This window comes from Sebastes fasciatus, chromosome 20 (genome assembly GCF_043250625.1).
Source record: "Sebastes fasciatus isolate fSebFas1 chromosome 20, fSebFas1.pri, whole genome shotgun sequence".
NCBI lineage: Eukaryota > Metazoa > Chordata > Actinopteri > Perciformes > Sebastidae > Sebastes > Sebastes fasciatus.
The window spans coordinates 21,015,913-21,035,292 of NC_133814.1; the positions used below are offsets into that span (position 1 = coordinate 21,015,913).

General features: G+C 41.4%; 1 protein-coding gene and 1 long non-coding RNA gene across 10 annotated transcripts in view; one reads left to right on the forward strand and one right to left on the reverse strand.

Moving 5' to 3' along the window:
* The window catches only part of tanc2b (tetratricopeptide repeat, ankyrin repeat and coiled-coil containing 2b), a 174,419-nt gene that overhangs the window by 104,026 nt on the left and 51,013 nt on the right, over positions 1 to 19,380 (forward strand). For 6 of the 9 annotated variants that reach the window (XM_074619733.1, XM_074619734.1, XM_074619735.1 and 3 more), the window contains one exon: positions 11,968 to 12,084. The exons of 2 other annotated variants lie outside the window; for them this stretch is intronic. In XM_074619733.1, the coding sequence (XP_074475834.1) occupies positions 11,968 to 12,084 (117 nt within the window). Of the gene's footprint in view, positions 1 to 11,967; positions 12,085 to 12,671; positions 12,821 to 19,380 lie in introns of those variants that run through there. One more of the 9 variants, XM_074619740.1, reaches the window with a different exon arrangement.
* LOC141758393 (uncharacterized) lies at positions 6,811 to 16,085 on the reverse strand. Its single transcript, XR_012591869.1, has 3 exons — positions 15,890 to 16,085; positions 7,399 to 7,471; positions 6,811 to 7,313 (listed from the first exon to the last, which is right to left on the reverse strand). It is a non-coding gene; the product is annotated as an uncharacterized LOC141758393 (long non-coding RNA).

Here is a 19,380-nt window from a genome sequence, read left to right on the forward strand (position 1 = left end):
AAAAACAAAACACCGTGGAGTGGAAAAGAGAAACCCGCAGTGTGCTATAAATAGCGATAATAATGATTTGCTTACAAAACAGAGCAGTAGGTTACATATACCACCTCAGTGCTTTCTGCGAATGCTGGTGGTGGAGGGCTGAGCAAACATTTCTCTGTGAGATACACATAAAGAAGTGTGTTATTGTGGGTGTATGTGTGCCCATGCGTATCCAAGCCCTTACAGAGCGCTGCACAGGGCTGCACAATGACACAAGCCTCACTATTAACATTCGCCACTTGTCTGTCTGCTGTTAACTTATTTGCTCAGTCATTTCATGGCGCTGAACAGCTACGAGGCATTTGTCTGGATCCCAGCTCTGACTTTGTACGACTGCAATCAGTCTGCTAACTATGTCTGCGGAATTAAGTGAGAGCAACAATTGTTTATACAGCTTGTGTCAGACGGGAAATATATATTTTTTTTATGTTAGTTATGATATGATTATCAGAAATCAGAAGCTAGGCTTCAAAATCAGTCATGTAATGGCTTTCCGTATGTATTGTCTTGATTTAGTGTTTAATTTAATTCCTTTGAATTGAATAACAGCCATAGACTGTATATAAGAAGTGGATTTAGTCACTGTGACATCAACCCTGGGTTTGAGGACTGTCGTTTTGAAGTCGGCATTTTTGGCCGTCGCAATCTTGGTTTATTGCAACCAGAAGTGACACAAGAGGGTGGAGCTTAGTGCAACCGAACGCTGAATTACACATTTTAAAAATGGACATTCCTGTTCAAGTCAGCATAGCAGGATGGACAGAGCGGCAGCCCTTTTTATGTGTGTTGCCATAGCGATCGTTGTAACGGGCTGACTTCCGCATTAACTGAACCGACTTGCGGCAAGTCACGGTCTCACTGAGGAGATGTTTTGTTTTTACAGTAACGACGACTAAACGAGCAATGGAGTAGAAACGTTACGAGGCACACAGAAAATGTAAATGAGTCTAATTGAACAGCCTAATGCTTCATTCACACTCTTGTCACAGCGAAGGAAAGCACATTGCTATCGCCAGATATGTGACAACTTTGTTTGGCTCGTTTTCTGGAAGCAGTGTGGCATTGACAGCGGACAGCTGGCGGGTTAGCTCTTGGGCTGGTTACGCCAGGCTTTGGTGCTGCACTGATTAAGGAAAATAGGCCGAACAGTGGGCTGGTGGCTGCTGGGTCTAAACGCAACGTTAGCTAACTAGACAGCCAGCTGTCTCCGGGAGCTGTGTCTGTTCTCTACCCGGCGAGTGGGTTCTGCACTAACTAACAACAATTGCCCTTTTCTTTTGTACCAGTAAAATGACAACAGCAAACAGTTCAATGACCCTTCTACTCATATTTTATTTCTATGGTTAAAGATGAAAACACGGACAACTCCCAGACCGGACAACACCGTGGTAGCGACCTGTCAATCACAAGGTAGCCACGCCCTAAAGCATCCCCTGCTTTATGGTCTATTTGACTCTAAATGGGACCATAATTTTCTAAATGAACATCATGCTGTATTGAAGAAGACTTGAAACTAGAGATTGAGACCATAAACTCATGTTTACAATGTTTACTGAGGTAATAAATCAAGTGAGAAGTAGACTCATTTTCTCAAAGACTTCTATACAATCAGACTTATTTTTGCAAGCGGAGGAGTTGCCCCCTGCTGGCTGTTAGAAAGAATGCAAGTTTAAGGCACTTCAGCATTGACTTCACTTTCCTCTGATAACAGCAGAGAAACATCCAGCTCTTCCTGATTGTCTCAATGACAAGGGCGTGGTCCTCAAGTTGAGTGTAGCCGGGAGGTTATAAATATCCCCGCTGTAGGCTGAACTCCAGCTGGGACAGAGGTCAAGGCAGCCTTGCTATTATTAGGCCACCGTATCAAGCGCTTGTCCTTGGCAATTATGCTGCTCTCGCTTTCTTAAAGTGGTATCCTATTTAACTTTACAGCTTGCTGCTGTTATCATTTGGCTTCAGGAGTGCAGGCCTCCCCCGCTGAGCTATGTGAAAAGTTCACGGTCACAGTTGTGTGTCACCCCGCCACTGGAGGAGCGACACCATAAGAAAGTTAACGGTGTCTGAGCCGCTCAGCGTTAACAATAGCCGCTGCGCTCCAGCAGCTGAGTCATGGAGGCAGAGTCCTTCAGGAATGAAGGGTTTGTTCACTGGAGTCGACAGCTGCACAGAAAGCCTGCAGTGTGGACGTAAGTACATATGTACACAACGGGGATTTAGACCAGAGATGGAATGATAAAAATAAAGCTGCTCAGGGCAAAGTTGCCCAGTGTGGCAAGATTTGATAAAACAGAACCCTATTGATCTCCCTGAAGTAGCGTCGAGCTGGAGGACTCTTTTTAAGCAATAATTATAAACACTACACTTGATTAGCAGTTTAAACACCGTTATAAAATACCGTAGAAACAAAGTAATTACACATAAATAGTAGTAAGATGTCAGGTGCTGACTTGACCATGACTTGTCCAAAACTGCATATGATTATCATAAATAAACATGTCTGTAAAGGGGAGACTCGTGGGTACCCATATAACTCATTTTCATTGACATATCTTGAGGTCAGAGGTCAAGGGACCCCTTTGAAAATGGCCATGGCAGTTTTTCTTCGCTAAAATGTAGCGCAAGTTTGGAGTGTTATTTAGCCTCCTTCAAGACAGGCTAGTATGTTACGGTTGATACCAATGGATTCCTTAGGTTTTCTAATTTCATGTTAGTAACTTCAGCTTTAAAACTGAGCCCGCTACAATCTCCGAAAGATCAAATAGCGGTCGTAAGATGCATTCAGTTACCCTGATAGCATTATAGTTGGTAGGTCAATAGAAAACATAATAGAAAAACCTCCCTAAAATGTGCTTTTCCACAGCGCTGTTGGCCCAGAAAGGAATCATGTGTGGTCAGTCGAGTTCAGTCTTAACTTGAGAACAGCCCCGTGTAAGGATTACTAACTATGTCCCTCTGTCAAGTTGTTTTCTAAGTCTTTACAACGCCAATCAGATTCCAGATCGCTACTCTTGTCCGAAGGCTGGACGGCTGCATACACATTTGAGAAAAATCGATGTGATTTTGTGACACTTTGATGGATAAACAGCTCGAGATACCTTCAACAAAATCTCCTCCCGCATAGATGTAGGTTCTCCAGATTCATTTTCTCATTTGTTGATTTGGTTCACTTGATTTTGTGCTATTGGTCTAATCCAGGCCCAATAAGGTTATGTGAAACGTTGAATTAACAGCTTTTTGGTTGAGGGGGAGCTCTGCTAATGAGCGTTCTTAGAAAATCAGCCCCTCCCTCCGCCCTCTTAAAATTCTGCCGGTGCCTCACCTTGCTCAGCTAATCCTCCCAAGGCTGTAATGATAGATAAATGAGCGTGTGTGTGTGTGTGTGTGTGTGTGCGGCAGACACACTCACACACATACAGTAGATAAAAGAGGGAGAGGCAGTCTGGCTAATGGACTTGCACTTGCTGCCTCTGTTTTGAAGCTGTAACTGAACAGCACAGCAACATCTGGCCTGCATTGTTTTGTTCAACAAGTCAACGAGACAAAATCACCCGTGGTCTCTGAGCCGGAGTACTACACAGTGACACACACTGGGAACACGCCTCTGGGCCATACATTAAGGCTGGTGGAATTAATGTAAAACCGCACGTCTGAAGATGCACGTTAATTATCAGCCACATCTGTGTTTCAATGCATGCATAATGTATTAGAAGAGTACTCCATCGATTTAGTGTTACACGTAGGTATATGAATATATATTATGTTATATAATATTGATCATTGATCATGTTAATGATACACATACCGGAATAATCCAGAGCCTCTTAAATCATTTACATATAGAGCTTAGGGCTGTCAATCGATTAAAATAGTTTATCGTGATTAATCAAAAATGAATCACACATTTTTTATCAGTTCAAAATGTACCTTAAAGGGAGATTTGTCAAGTATTTAATACTCTTATCAACATGGGAGCGGGCAAATATTCTTGCTTTATGCAAATGTATGTATATATTTATTATTGGAAATCAATTAACAACACAAAACAATGACAAATATTGTCCAGAAACCCTCACAGGTACTACATTTAGTATACAAAATATACTCAAATCATAACATGGCAAACTGCAGCCCAACAGGCAACAACAGCTGTCAGTGTGCTGACTTGACTATGACTTGCCCCAAACTGCATGTGATTATCATAAATTAGGCATGTCTGTAAAGGGGAGACTCGTGGGTACTCATAGAACCCATTTTTATTCACATATCTTGAGGTCAGAGGTCAAGGGACCCCTTTGAAAATTGCCGTGCCAGTTTTTCCTCGCCAAAATTCAGCCTAAATTCATAGTGTTATTTAACCTCCTTTGCTACAAGCTAACATGACAGGATTTCTTAGGTTTTCTAGTTTCGTATGATACCAGTATCTTCACTCTAGCTTTAAAACTGAGCCCGCTACAACCTAAAAATTGCAAGTTGTGTTATTGTGTTAAAAATAATTTGCGTTAATGCGCTATTATCGCGTTAACTTTGTCAGCCTAATGGTCACATAAGAAGAGAATATACCTGTACCATATTCTGTCAAAGACATTCAAATTTAACATAGATATGATATGATATGATATGACAGATATGATATTATCAATGCATTGTCGTTTTAGTGGAACCGTAGCTTGATATCATTCTATTATGTTAAACTCTGTTGTCTAAATTAATTATACTGAGCAAATTGTAAAAAAAGCTAAACGAAAGTAGTTGTTGAAGGTTTTGTTTTTCATTTGTGAATAGTTCTGCTAATGTCTAATATCTAACATGACAGTAGAACACAGTTCAACATCAGTTTGATTTTGATATTTAATATATAAGCTATTTCATAACATGTATCAACATATCCTCAGAAATAATGTGATATAGGTTTAAACACATCACAAAGCCCCCCCTGGAGAATAAACATGTATAAAATCATCTTAATTGTCCTCATATATGTAAACGAACTTGATAAAGACCACAGCAGATAGAAGAACACAAAGGATGAGAGGCTCAGCTGCATTTTGAAAAGCTGAATTCCTTGAATGGGGGTGTTGAGGGAAGACCTGGAGTCGTCCATACAAAGACGCTGCTTGATTACATTTGAGCAAATGTGTTGGGACGTTGAAGCTTTTAGTGTCGCTGAAATCGTCCTCTCATCCCTGCGTTACCGCCACCTCGGAAAAGGTGGACAAGACTCGTCGTTTGCCTGTGCTCTGCTGTTGCCATAGTGACCGGGGCCGCATGCTCGGCTTCTGTAAAGCTCTGCTTGGGTTGCAGACAGCTGGGCGATGTATGTCCTCACCCACATTATTGTTCTGTGTGTGTGTGTGTTAATGCATGCGTGTGTGGGCGTCTAAGGTCGTATGTAACTGAGACAGTAGTTCAGACATAGAAATGTCTCCTTTTTCTTGCTTATTGTTCACTTATCTGCAGCAAATTAGATACTGTGCGTTGCATATTAGAGTCTCCAATTCATATTCTTGTCGTTTATTTGTTTCAAACCCAGGTTGTATCCGTGGGGACTGTCGTGTTTAACAGAAGCGCTCCTCTTTCATATGCACAACACCCTGCATGCGGGAATTTGAATCACAATATTGACTTTGTTTCTTGTTGATGATTTCACCAAAGGCTGTGTGTACACGCTGACAATCTTGGGAATAGAGATCATCTTCTTCTTTTTAAAATGTTGTCCATTGTCACCCATCTCTCTGCATATCCCCCCTCCCCGTTCTCACTCTAATCTCACATGTACACTGGCATACATGCCACATGCATATTCATATTCACACCCTCGCATCCTGAGCATGTAACAAATATCTATTTCACGGCCACGTGCATCTGCACACACAGACTGGAGATATTTATTCATAAGCTCATTAGAGGAGTGGATTTGCCTGCTGCCATCCATCACACTGTCACCCATCCTCAGCCTGGCACACACTGACAACAGAGCTGCAGGAGAGGAGTCCCTGGGATTTAGTCTCCTGGAGCCGCTGCTGTGGAGGGGATTTACTCCAATAGACAAGAGTCTCACTTCGCCATTTTCTACAGGTGAGATCAGGAAGACAAAAACCAAAAAATATGGTAATCTCCCATTCACCGTAGTTCATCCAGAAACTGATATTCTGGGGAGGAAATGCTTTTAGTCAACTGGTGTTCAGCAGCATGCTAGCTTTGGAGTTGCACAGGTGCACTGTTGATATATGTGCTGTAATTGTTGTGGATGCTCTTGCAGGCGCGCCGTCACGTGAAAGCTCAGTGCGTCACAGTCTCCTCGTAGCTTGTTGCAAGCTAGTGCAAGCTGTTGCAAGCTCGTCCCTGCAGGTGCAAGAGCAGCTTATTGAAATAAGGCAGGACTGTGGGTTGAAAGAGAAATAGAGAAATGTAACTTTGGTCACATTTTGCATGAAAGAACATGTGTTGCTTCTCTGGCTTCCCCGTCTTAGTCAACTAATCGGTCAGTTTTCTTTAGTCGATGAGTCATCTTTTATGCTTTGTTCATGCTGAATGACTTATTTCCAAGAAACCTTATGAGCACATCTCTAGTAAACAGATTTAAAGTGGTGCTTTTGTGTGATTATTTGTTTAGAAACTCAGTTTTACAGATCTGTCAGTTAAATGTCTTTTGTCAGACAGAGGGTGGTGCAGGATACTCGGATGTATGGCCATCTTCTTGTTTTTGTTCCGCCTCCTTGTACCCTTCAGTGTGTGTTTTTTCTAAATGTTTAAAGAGGTTACTTGTGTTATTGCTGTGTGCCACTTTCTTGTCACAAATAGTGCATCTTGTTGTAATTTTATCTATCGTGGAAAAGTAGCACCACGCGACGCTACGCTTCCTTTCTGTCATTCTTCCCTTCTCCGACACTCGGCTCGCTCTCAGTAGACTTCCTGCAGTAGACTCGCTCACATGTTAGATGCAGAAGTACGCGACTGTGCGTGGGGGTGCGCTAGGTTTTGATCTCACATCGGTTTCCACAGCCATGTGACACGGGCCAGCTCCGATCTGTTTTGGCACAAACATTAGGCTATATTGCAAACGTTTGGAAGTGATGCAGCCACCCACGTTTTGTTTATATAATTTTATTATTGATATTTTTTAAAAGGAATCGATACCAAATGAGCAGCTTATGAGTATCGATGTATCGATCCGCCCATCTCTATTGTGCAGCCGACTAGTCTTTGGATGAACAGGCGAGGATCCATTGTGGATTCACCAGTTGTGATCAGCGTCTTGAAATGAAGGACGCTTACTTTGAAAGAAGGGAGATAATTTAGAAGTTAAATTAGGAAAATATTTTTGAATTAATTCTGATATACTGTGTTTGACACATGTACCATGTATTAGCTGGCTTTCTTTTCATTTTCTCTTACATCTGAAGAGTCTTGTAGTCCCATGTGAGTTGGGCACCTTTGAATGAAAACAACATTCAATCAGTTACTCTGGAAATGTTTTAATTTTTCTTTAAATGCACATTGTTTTACTTCTCAAATGTTTAGTTTATTAGTTATTCATTAAGTTATTATCACTCATTTTATAATGTTTTTCCATGTAAATTTAACCACCTCAATACCAGCAAAATAATGTCAAACAAGAAAATATCCCTCATATTTAGGCTTCATTTTAAGTTAAATTGATATTTCTGTCTTAACTCATAAAACATTGGCCAAAATATATAACTAATAATTAATTAAAAAACAGATTTTGGAGTTGTTTGTCAGGCAGAATACATCAAGTATCTCTGTCAGAGTTTCTTTCATGGCAGTTGTTGATCCAGTCTTCTTCCTCCTGGCTGTCAGCTGTAGTTTCTCACTGTGGCATCTGTGCTGGCTCACTTCCTAGATGTGGTCAATTAGCAAGGTCCTCTCCAGACCATACCAACACCGTATTAACACTCTGTGTGTGGCAAGCGAACGCATCTACTTTACGCACATACTCATAGCTCTGAAGGAGTTCTTTATTTCCTCTGCCAAGGAGATTTTGTTTTTGTTTGTTGGAATGTGTTTGTGAGCGAACAGAATATCTCAAATCTTGACAACAGATTGCAGTGAATTGGTGGAAAGTTGGACCTGCATGGGACAAAGAACAAGTGCTTAGTTTTGGGTGCAGATCCGCATCAAGGTTCAGGAATTCCTATAATAGCAAAATACAGCGATTTTTAACTTTTTTTCTTATGAACCTGGAAACTGTATCCCATTATCGTCACTGTTCGTTGCATAATGAGTAAAATGTCTTGTTAAATGTTGCGCCATTGTCAGGAAAAAACTCTTTGGTTTATGCCCAAATACCTGCAAAACTAATGAGAATTACAGTAATGCAAATTAGTAAATGTGAGCATGCAAACCTGCTACAGTAGATGGTGAACATGGTAAACTACACTGTAAACAATCACCATGTTATCATTGTCACTGTGTGCATATTTGCATGCTGATTTTAGCTTTTAGCTCAGAGCGCCGCTGTGCTGAAGTACAGCCTCACAGAGCCGCCAGCGTTGGCTGCAGACACTTAGTCTTGTTCAGATAAAATGAAGGATTACAAGCTCCCTTATGGCTCGAGAAATCCTACCACTGATATACATTATAAATCCCTTTAAATCCCATTAGATTCCCAGACATTTTGATAACAATGGGCTTGAACACAGTGGACAGCGACGGCATCTGCTTTTGTGCAGATTCGGAGGGATGGAGATTGAATTATTTATTTCTTTTTTTAAATGGAAAGTTTAGAGGATTGTGTGCTGCCTTGGCATGAACTCTTAGATATTTCATTTTGTATTGTACATTTACTTCTGGATTGACCAAAAGTCTATATTGAGGCTGTATTTTGATCTGTTTCTTTCTGTCTTGAATAGGGCTGTCAATCGATTAAAATATTTAATTGTGATTAATCGCAAATTGAAAATGGCCATGACAGTTTTTCCTCACCAAAGTTTAGCCTAAGTTTGGAGCGTTATTTAGCCTTCTTCGCAACAAGCTAGTATGACATGGTTGGTACCAATGGATTCCTTAGGTTTTCTAGTTTCATATGATACCAGTATATAAGCATATCTTGAGCTACAGCCTCCGAAATATCGAATAGCGGCCGTGCTAAATCGCAAATTTGCCCTAACACATTATTATCACGATAACTTTGACAGCCCTAGTCTTTACATAACTTACTTAAGACATACAGTATATAGACAGACAGAGAACCCTACTCTCCACCCATTATACACACACACTAAAACAAACAGATGCACTATACTGGCATTAGCTGTAACATGAACCCCAAACACAAGTGGTGAGGAGCCTGTTCATTGTTGCTTGACTACATGTTTCAGCTGCTCATGACTTCCCGCTCACCCCACTCTGGTTCAGCATAGTGCTGCTGCACCGGATAACTTCTGACATGTGCACTCACCTCATAATGCGAATGGTTAACAGTTGCAGCATACAGTACATAATCTATTTTGAACCGTCATTTAACCAGATTAGTCAATTAAGAGCAAATTATGCTTCGTTCCTGCCCACACAAGTACAACAAATAACAAGAACATGTTGAACAAATGAGCCATGAACACAATTCACTTGATATTAGTGAAATTCCTTTCCACACTTTTTCCAACTCCATCACAGTAGCCATTGCAAGGAAGTGAGGACTTTGTTTAGAGCCAGAGAAAAGAAAATTAGAGCTGTCAAAGTTGACGCGATAATCACACCACACCATATCACTAAATTCTTTAATGCATTAAACCAAAAGGTTGTAGCAGGCTCAGTTTTAAAGCTAGAGTAAAGATATCATATGAAACTAGAAAAACCTAAGGAATCCAAACTTGCGCTAAATTTTGGCGAGGAAAAACTGGCATGGCCATTTTCAAAGAGGTTCCCTTGACCTCTTACCTTAAGATATGTGAATGTAAATGGGTTCTCTGGGTACCCACGAGTCTTCCCTTTACAGACATGCCCACTTTATGATAATCACATGCAGTTTGGGGCAAGTCATAGTCAAGTCAGCACACTGACACACTGCCAGCTGTTGTTGCCTGTTGGGCTGCAGTTTGCCATGTTATGATTTGATCATATTTTTTATGCTAAATGCAGTACCTGTGAGGGTTTCTGGACAATATTTGTGATTGTTTTGTGTTGTTAATTGATTTAAAATAATAAATATATACATATATTTGCATAAAGCAAGCATATTGTCCACTCCCATGTTGATAGGAGTATTAAATACTTGACAAATCTCCCTTTAAGGTACATTTTGAACAGATAAAAAAAATGTGTGATTAATTTGTGATTAATCGCAATTAACTATGGACAATCATACGATTAATTGCAATTAAATAGCTAAAGACATCCCTATTAGAAATATGATAGCTGCTGTATGTGAGTAAAGCTTTGGTGGTCACACCTCCTATAAACTGATGGATTTTTTGAATGCATCCTTGCAAAGCTGTTCTACCAAGTAAAGAATGCCATTGAATGGATGGTTATGTTTTGTCTGGCCTCTCTTCCCTGTGGGTACAACAAGTGTTCATGGGTATAAAGACTCCTCTGTGTTGTGAGTTATTGTGCCTGGCAGACCTGCTGCTGCTGCCACAATGTATGCACTCATGATACCATAAGCTGGTCTGGGTAACGGTGCTTTACAATCCCTGCGCCGTGACCAAGAGCCCGGAAAAGATCGTGTCACAACCACCACCCCCGACTTTCAACGCTCTCTCTCTCTCTCTCTCTCTCTGAATTTCTTGTCGTTTGATGTCTCAGACTTTGTGCTTGAGTCAGGCGCGAGAACATTCCGAAAATGGATCTCATTTGCATACTTGGTGTGATTATGACGCCGGACAAATAGACACAACAGTTTTTTTAATTTATTTTTTACTGTCCATCTTTACAGCTGAAAGGTCCATCTTGTTTTGTGCTTTGTGAGTGTTGTGAGTGAAATGTAGGCCTATACAGAAGAAGGATGGTTATATTTTCACATTTTAGTGGTTGGCAGTGATACCAAAATTATCATGTTGCGGTAACGTGCGGTCAAGCCAGCCGTCACTCACAGGTCTGTGGTCAAATTGGCCGACGCTACAACTGTAGAGCACCCATATACTGACATTTATGTTAAATGCATTCAAACAGCCCCGATGGAGCTGACCATGGATGTATAAAGAGAACGGAGCTGACGGGAGAGCTAGCGATGGATGTATACACGTGTGACAATAAGGTGTTAACAAAGGGAACTATATATACAAAATGCATATATGGAAATAAAATAGATTAGATTATTTTCATCAGACGTATAAAACATTACATGTCCCTTATAATTTGAAAATAAAATACCACGAATTTGTGAGGGAATTGTCTTTATTCTTTGGGTTGCTGGAAAAAATCTAATAAATAATTCCTGACAATGATCCTGATATATTTGACTTCAGGACATCTCTGACTACATACATGCTGAAAATCAAACATTTTTACTGTATTAATTTAGATATTTTCCAAAGTAAAAGTCCCTAGAAGTGTATGATTCCACTTTTTCCCCATGGTCTAGTGTTAAAAAAAGATAACAAAAAATCGCAGAAAATCTTAATATCGAATCGCAATACTTAAAAAATAGCAATACATATCGAATCGGCACCCAGGTATCGTGATAGTATCGGATCAGGAGATATGTGTATCATCCCAGCCTTAGTATTTGACCCAAAGCAAGCTGCCTAAGAGAAAGCCTTCATGATGTTTCAGTCATATTATCAGTGTGCTGCTTCAAGTTCATAAGCTCACTGTCTTCCTCCCTCTCTGTCCTGTCCCTGTCACTCCTCTCTTTCTTGTCTTCTTCCACCTCCCCTATCTGTGTGTATGTGTGTGTGTCTCTGTGTGTGCGTGTATGTGTTGTCCTCTCCTTTCCCTATATGTGTGTACGCTTTCTGCTCCCAGCCCCTCTGCGGAAAGCAAAGTTTGTGGAGAGCCCTCGCATTCCACAATCAGAGCTCGGCTCCCCTACACACACCTCCACCACTGCCAAGAATCCAGACCTGGACACATACTGCCCTGGTAAGTTTTTGGCCAGCTCATCCCTTCATTTCGTCGTGTTACTTTTTTCTGCATGTTGGTTCCTGTCTGTGAATGCGGTAGAGAGACGCAGAGAGAAGGGAGATGGGGATAATTTCTCCCTCTGCCTGCCGCTGCTGCTGCTGCAAAGACGAGAACATTGCAAAGGTCATTAGTGAAATAGCTTTGCTGGTTGCCCACGGTGTCCGTCCTCGTTGCCTCCTCCCTCTCTGTCGCTCTAATCCTCCCTCGATGCTTCCTCGCCGCTTCTCGGAGCTTGTTTAGGTGCCGCCGCTGTTTTTCTGTTAACTTCACAGTTGGTGGTTGCGTGGTAATCCCGCGGACAGTCCAGATTTCCCTCTCCCCCCACCCCCTATTTATCCTTGTCAAACCTCCCCTCTCCCTCCCCTCCTCGCGCAGTAAAGCGGGTCACTCGAGGATAGCGCTCTGCTGAGATTTGGTTCCAGTATATCTGCTTTCTCATCTTGCCTCTCCTCTTCCTGTTGCCACTGAGAAGTGCAGCATTAGCTTTCTGACCTGTCTTGTTGGGTGGCTGTGGAGGACTTCTCTACGGAGTAGGACGATGCTGCTACACCCCAGGGTTGGATGAAGACATGAGAGCCGTAGTGGTGGGAGGTCTCGGGACTTAATTTAGGGAGGAAAATGGTCGACAGAGTGCTACCGACCTTCTCCGTATGCCAGCCTCTTCTGCTGAGTCTCTGCTCAATGGGAGCTCTAAGTAGGTGATCTATTTATAGAAATGGACTATATGTATTATAGTACTTCCTATTTCTGTATAAGTCTTAATAGTATGTAGTACCTTAGGATAGACCATTTAGTTCTGGCACCTTGGCTTGATGTTGAATCTCATGGATGGAAAACTGTTGTCCCTGGCTTTATTTTGCATCAATCCTGTGAAACAGACTGTGGAATAACCCATCAGTTGTGATGAGCTGCTAAAAGCTCCGGCAGATGTGACATTTCATGGTTGAAATGGTAATCTCTGGCGACCATTGAGGCAGGAAAAACAGTTGATTACAACCAGGAATTCTCTGTCTGTGCAATAACAACTTGAGCTGGAGAGGAAGCTCCCAGGTGGACAGATGGACGTCTTAGCTCTTAACAAGGGCACCCTGGCATGAGAGTAGCAGCAGGGCGGTGACTTAAACATCTGATCGCATGCCAGTCAGCCACTCTGCTGCCGACACTGTCTGGCGTCCCGGAGGACAGTCAGGTATCAGCTGTTGTTTACGGCCTACAAAGATATTTGTGGTCTCATAAATATGGTTTGTGAATATTTTGTGAGATAGCTTGTAAATTTCACGAGCAGCCGTCCTCCTTATATCATCAGAGTGAAAGCTTTTCTATTAACGTTAGAGCTCAACCTTCTCGCAGTAACTTTCCAGACTAGGTGTGGGCGCTACGGATTAAATCCTCTGTCATGGTGTTTTCTATCACAATATCCATATATTAGTAGACTTTGAGTTGAGTTAAAGTCCAACTTAAATCATGTTTAGTCATCCCTTTTTGCAGTCAAATCAGAAATGTTGCTTTTGCGTCTCAGCCATTAGAGGGTCGTGTCGGTATCTGTGTTTGATTGACAGAAACTGACAGGCTGAGCCCCAGCAGGGGAACAAGAGACAAAGCAAACAATGGGCAGACAGTGTTTTGTAAGCAGTGGCATTGAGGATTAGGGACCACATCAGCATCTAAATAGACCAAAGTGACATTTGCAGGTACATTTACATGCTGTTTAGTGTGCGATTGAGAACTAGCTGTATTTTGACAAATTAACACATGACTGGGGACACCGTCATGAAACCAAAATAATGAAATATAAATGTCCCCCTTTGGATTTAGACACGTGATTTACAGAGCAGATATGTGCACTGTAGCAGACTAAAAACAATAATTGTTTTGGTTTCAGCCAGACAGACAGGACATTCAACACAGCATACCAATAAAACCGTCATAAAATATAATATATATATATATATATAAATAATTATACTATATATTATGACGGTTTTATTAGTATGCTGTGTTGAATGTCCTGTCTGTCTGGCTGAAACTAAAACAATTATTGTTTTTAGTCTATATTATATAATATATAAATATATTAAAATACACAATATGCCATAAATATAAAAGATAAACTAGGAACAAGGCATACCTTAAACAGTTTACATTAAAAATATGAAATAAACTAAATACATTTAAATGTACTACATGCCACAAATAATTACTATACATAAGAAAACCTGTAGCTAAAAAACAAGAGTGTCTTTAATACGGATAAGGAAAAAATCATTTAATGTAAGAATTGAGATTCCTATCTTCTAAGATTCTGAATCGAATCACTACTTCCAAAAATCTATTTTTAAAAATGTTTTTTTCTACAAGGAAACCCACAGTTTGGGAAACTCTCGTGTGATGGTTAAGGTTAGGCATTGACCTTGAATAGTTAAAGTTAGGAAGGGTCATCGAGCAGTGAGTTTTTTGCACATTTTTGCAAGTTGCCTTCTAGAAACGACCAACCTAGATATTGCTGCTGATGGACAGTAAGCATTTTTGTGTGATTTGTTGAAAAATCACACAAAATTCAGTTTCACAGTGTTATTTTGTGTACAATTTATTTAGGATTTTTTTCTGAGAAATAAAAGCCTACCAGTTTTATTCATGTAACAGGCAGCATTTTAAAATTTCTTTGTAAACTTGTTATTCTTGAAGTCACTGAGAATTAAGAAATACTAAAAACCTTTTAGTAAAAAGTGTTTACTTGTGCAAGTTTAGCATGAATAGATGTTACGTTTTGACCTACCCGTTACCTTTTGCCTACATTATTACTATCAGCTTTCAAATATAAAACTCCACAATCTGCTTCCATGCCATAATTTGCCACACTGCCTTTATTAGCACACAACGGATTAGAGTAGATCCTGAAATAAGCACCCATATGTACTGAATCGTGAATCGTTTTGAATCGAGAATCGATTTTGAATTGAATCGTGAGATACCAAAAGACGACTGCAAAGCCAAAGTATTCAAGAGTCAAGACAGTTTTCATAAAATCTTCTGAATGAAGAAACTGTTTATGGATGAAATAATGAGATAACTGTGTATTTGTGGTTATTCTAGAAAATTATATACCTGACATATGAAGGTATTTTGATGCAAAAATCAAATACATATACAATATCACCATAAGCAGTCCTGCTCATTGCCGCAGTGGCCAAACACACCCAGAAATGTTAGAGGGTTAATTTCTACGTTATAAAACAGTATAGTAAATGTCTGATAATGGTTTCCGTTTTGTAATATATAATGATATCACCCACTCCTCCTAACCCTGAGTCCCAGCACGCTTTCATGTATAAAACCTCCAAATATTGTTGCATAGATAAGATCACCACTGTGCACACGAGGAATGTGAAATTCACTCCTCTGATCTCTTGATTAGCTTTCCAGTGGCTGGTTCCTCGCTGAGGCGTTTGCCTGTGCATACCTATCTGTGCTTGTATGTTCAATGATATTCATGTTTTCTGAGGTGCGAATCCACCTTATTTCCATTTCCTTTAGTTGTCAGCAGCTATTCTGCGAGTTCATTTTCACCTTTTGAATAATATATGTCACCTTTTCTTTGAGCCTTGCATTTATCTTTCTAAAAAAAGAAAGAAAAAAAAAACGGTTACTTTTGCGATCATTGTGTGTAAATAAGTAATTTGCTCTCTGTGGACGTGCCCAGTGAGAGTTAAAGTGCCCAGGTATAGGTGAAATAAGAGCCGCCACATGGTATGTGCCATCTTACCTGCAGCCTGCGGCCTATTAATACCATCTCCTGTCCTGTCCAGTCCCCTGCCTGCAGCACACATGCTTCTCCCTCTCTCTTCTCTCGGTGCGTGAGGGCAGATCTGTGGACGGCCGGGGAGAAACAGATGCGCTTGCACAGAAACACATTCCTAGCTGTGCGCAAAGATAGTTGCTATGGCAACCATCTGTCTCCTTCGCAGCTCAGGAATCCAATGGAGAGGAGTGTGCGCGTGTTAATGTGTGTGTGTGTGTGTGTGTGTGTGTGTGTGTGTGTGTGTGTGTTGGTGGGGGCTGGTTTAGAAACATAAGAGATGTGTGTGTGTGTTTTTTTTTCCATATTCAAATTTTATCATTAAGGATCTCATGGTGTCACCGTGGTGAGAAAACGCCTGAAGTTCCTCTTTTGGCGAGCGTTCTCGATGCTGTCGTGTAGCTTTGAAGCGATCTAGATGTTTGTCTTCAGCGGCTTCTGTAAGATGTACCGTGTGTGATTGTCATGATATGTATTTTAAGAACAAAAGGAGCTCTAAAGAGAAAGAAATCAATACATATCAACCCCTACATTATGGTAATGTATGGATCCCCTTTGATAGCAGCTCATTAGTATTGCCTACATTTAGAGGAAGGTTTAAAAACAGATGCACATGATGAAATACAGCTTTTAGATTTATATTTTATTTGACAGCTCTATAATAATAGTGTCCCAAACCACCGTGTCTGGTTTGACTGCATTGTAGACTGCGTGTGAGTTTAAGGATACAACAGGATTGCCTATGTTTAGCTCGAGGGAGTTACCGTGGGCTCCGGCGTCCAGATTAGAGATTTTGCTCCCACATCAAACGAAGTGCAGACTGCTCGCCCCTGCGCTGGGTTGTCCAACAGCTGGCTGCGACAGAAATGTTGTTGTAGGAAGCTAAAAAAAAATAAGGGGAACAAAAAGACGGGAAACAAACTAGAGAGAGGTAAACAAAGAGATGAGTGACAAACACAGGGGCAGAGAAAGAGAGAGACAGAGCCCCAGTTTGATCACGGTCACGGCCGCAAACCCCCCCCCCCCCAGGAGCGTTTGACTAATCGGCGCTAATGTATTCACTGCTTGCTACTACCAGTCTGTCAAGTGGGAAGCCTTCTCTGCCTCATATGTCCAGACACTGCAGCCAACACATGGGGAATACATCAGACTGGCAATACGTCACCCAGAGTAGAATCACATGACCACAAAACTCAGAAAAGAATCCGGTGTCCCTCATAGACGGTAACGGCGTAAAGAGAAGAACTTGAAACATGTCTCCAAACTTCTACTTTAAATGAACCGGTAATAGTAATAACGCTATGCCGAAGAGTTGCTGTGTAGTTGGTTGCACCAAAGATAAATCCAAAAACGTTGATCTCTGATTTGTTCCCCTGCCGTGTCCAATAAAAGATATAATAGAGGGGCTTTATGGCTCCAAGCTATAGACCAGAGCAGCATCACGTCATCACCAAGGCTGCGCTCCCTTTTGGGGGAAAGAAACTTGCGTCGAAAAGCTGTTGTGAAGCGGGTTAAAGCTTCAGTAGGCAGAATATTTTTGCCATCTTTGGGCAAAAAATCCATAATAACCTTTCGGCATATTTTAATTCAATTGCTCTGAGAGAAAACTAGACTTCTGCACCTCCTCATGGCTCTGTTTTCAGGATTTAAAAAATCTATCCTGTGACGGGAGACTTTGGCCAATCACAGGTCATTTCAGAGAGAGAGCGTTCCTATTGGCTGTTCTCCGGCTGGTAGGCGGTGCTTGGTATTTCCTCAACTGATCTCAACATGGCTGCCAGGTCACAAACTTTCTCATTTTACAGCTAAACAGTACACTGCAAGATGTTTCAGAAAACATTTGAGGAGAGAAATAGGCATTACAGTAACAGAATATTGATTCATATTTGATCAGCGCTGCCTAGTTTGACCGTTTGGACGGAGTTCGCGAGTGATTGACAGCTGCTCAGAGACAGCAGGCTCCAGCTCGGCTCTGATTGGTTGTTTTCCTCCGGTCTGTGAAATCTTGCAGATGCCATTAGGAGCACCGGAGGACACAGAGGCACATTTTTCAGATTACCTGTCTCATGCACTCCTGTCAGGATATAGTGACCGTTTTATAAAAATAACTTTTTTTTAATAATATTTGCTTCATTTCTACCTACTGCTGTTTTAACTGAGGCTTTCACACTGAGATTTGAAGCACATACGATACGTGAATATTCACTTTCAGTGCGGTAAATCGCTAAATGATGCTGGCGAGTCGGGTTAGTCAGGTGATGACGGTGATCAACCTTTATTAAGGTATCGCAAACGCTCAGGTTTAGGCAAGATTGCAAAATAATTATTAGATGTCTGTATAAAACAAACGTTTGTATAACAAGAGATGAATGCGTACAAACTTGTCAAAATTATAATAAAACATATGCACTGAAGTCTATGGGATCTTTGGTTTGCTTTTCCCCAAAAGGGGGCGCTGCCTTGATTGTTTTTGCAAAGTACCCATATGTGCCGGTCTGATGTATACATATACAATATAATGGCCAGTGGATTGATGCTTCTGCTTTTGTTCGCCTGCAATTTTCTCCTGCACATCTCAGCCGTCCCCTGTGATATCAGCTGCAAGGAGGTGGGACAGTAATTCCATCTACCTACATCTTCTCCATTACTGCGTTCAGCGCTCTTCCTCAAGGGATGCGCGGGGATTCAGTGACCTTGGAGGCCCTCGTAAATGTATTCTGCTCCATATATCCAGCTGCATTACTGAGCCGCTGTATCCATCTCATCAAGGCTCGTGCGTAATTAGCTGTTTTGGACCTAATGCGTGCTGTGATTACCTCATTATTGGTTGTTTGTTTTCATTGAGGCTCTGCAACACATCGTGCTTCAAAGGTTTTTTTCCCCCCTTCCCTCAGAAGGTGCCCGTCTTCTCTTACTTGCTCAGAGAGACTCGTAGTCAATCTAATGAGGATCCTGACAGTGTCCTGCCGGAGCGAATGGAGAGGGGAGCCCGGGCTTTAGATTGCCTGTCTGTCTGTAAGTCTTTAAACAGACGAGTGAGAGAGAGGCCACAGGCTTTTAAGACAAGCTGTCTGTCTTCAGAGAGGTGGTGTGGCGGCCGGGACTTTCTAATGGTCGTCAAGTCAGGACTTCGTGTAGCTACCTGCCAGTCTGGTCCAACCTGCCCTGCAGGAAAACGAGCGAGGAGGGGAGAAGAGAGGGAGAAAAACTGGCCCTGCCGCTCTGACTCGCTGCTGTTTATTTAAACACCGGCCATCTCGTGCCGTTGGCTTCAATGTCATTAATGTCCGAGCCAATTCTCAGGCTTATACGTCCAATTACAGCTGTTTGTTTTCAGCCACTAGTTAACTCTCTTTCACCAGCGGCAGGGTGAGTAATTAGTGAGCGCTTCAGCTCTGAGAGTGACACTCCAGTAAATAAAGTGAAATTGATATAGTAGCCACCTCTAGGGTATGATA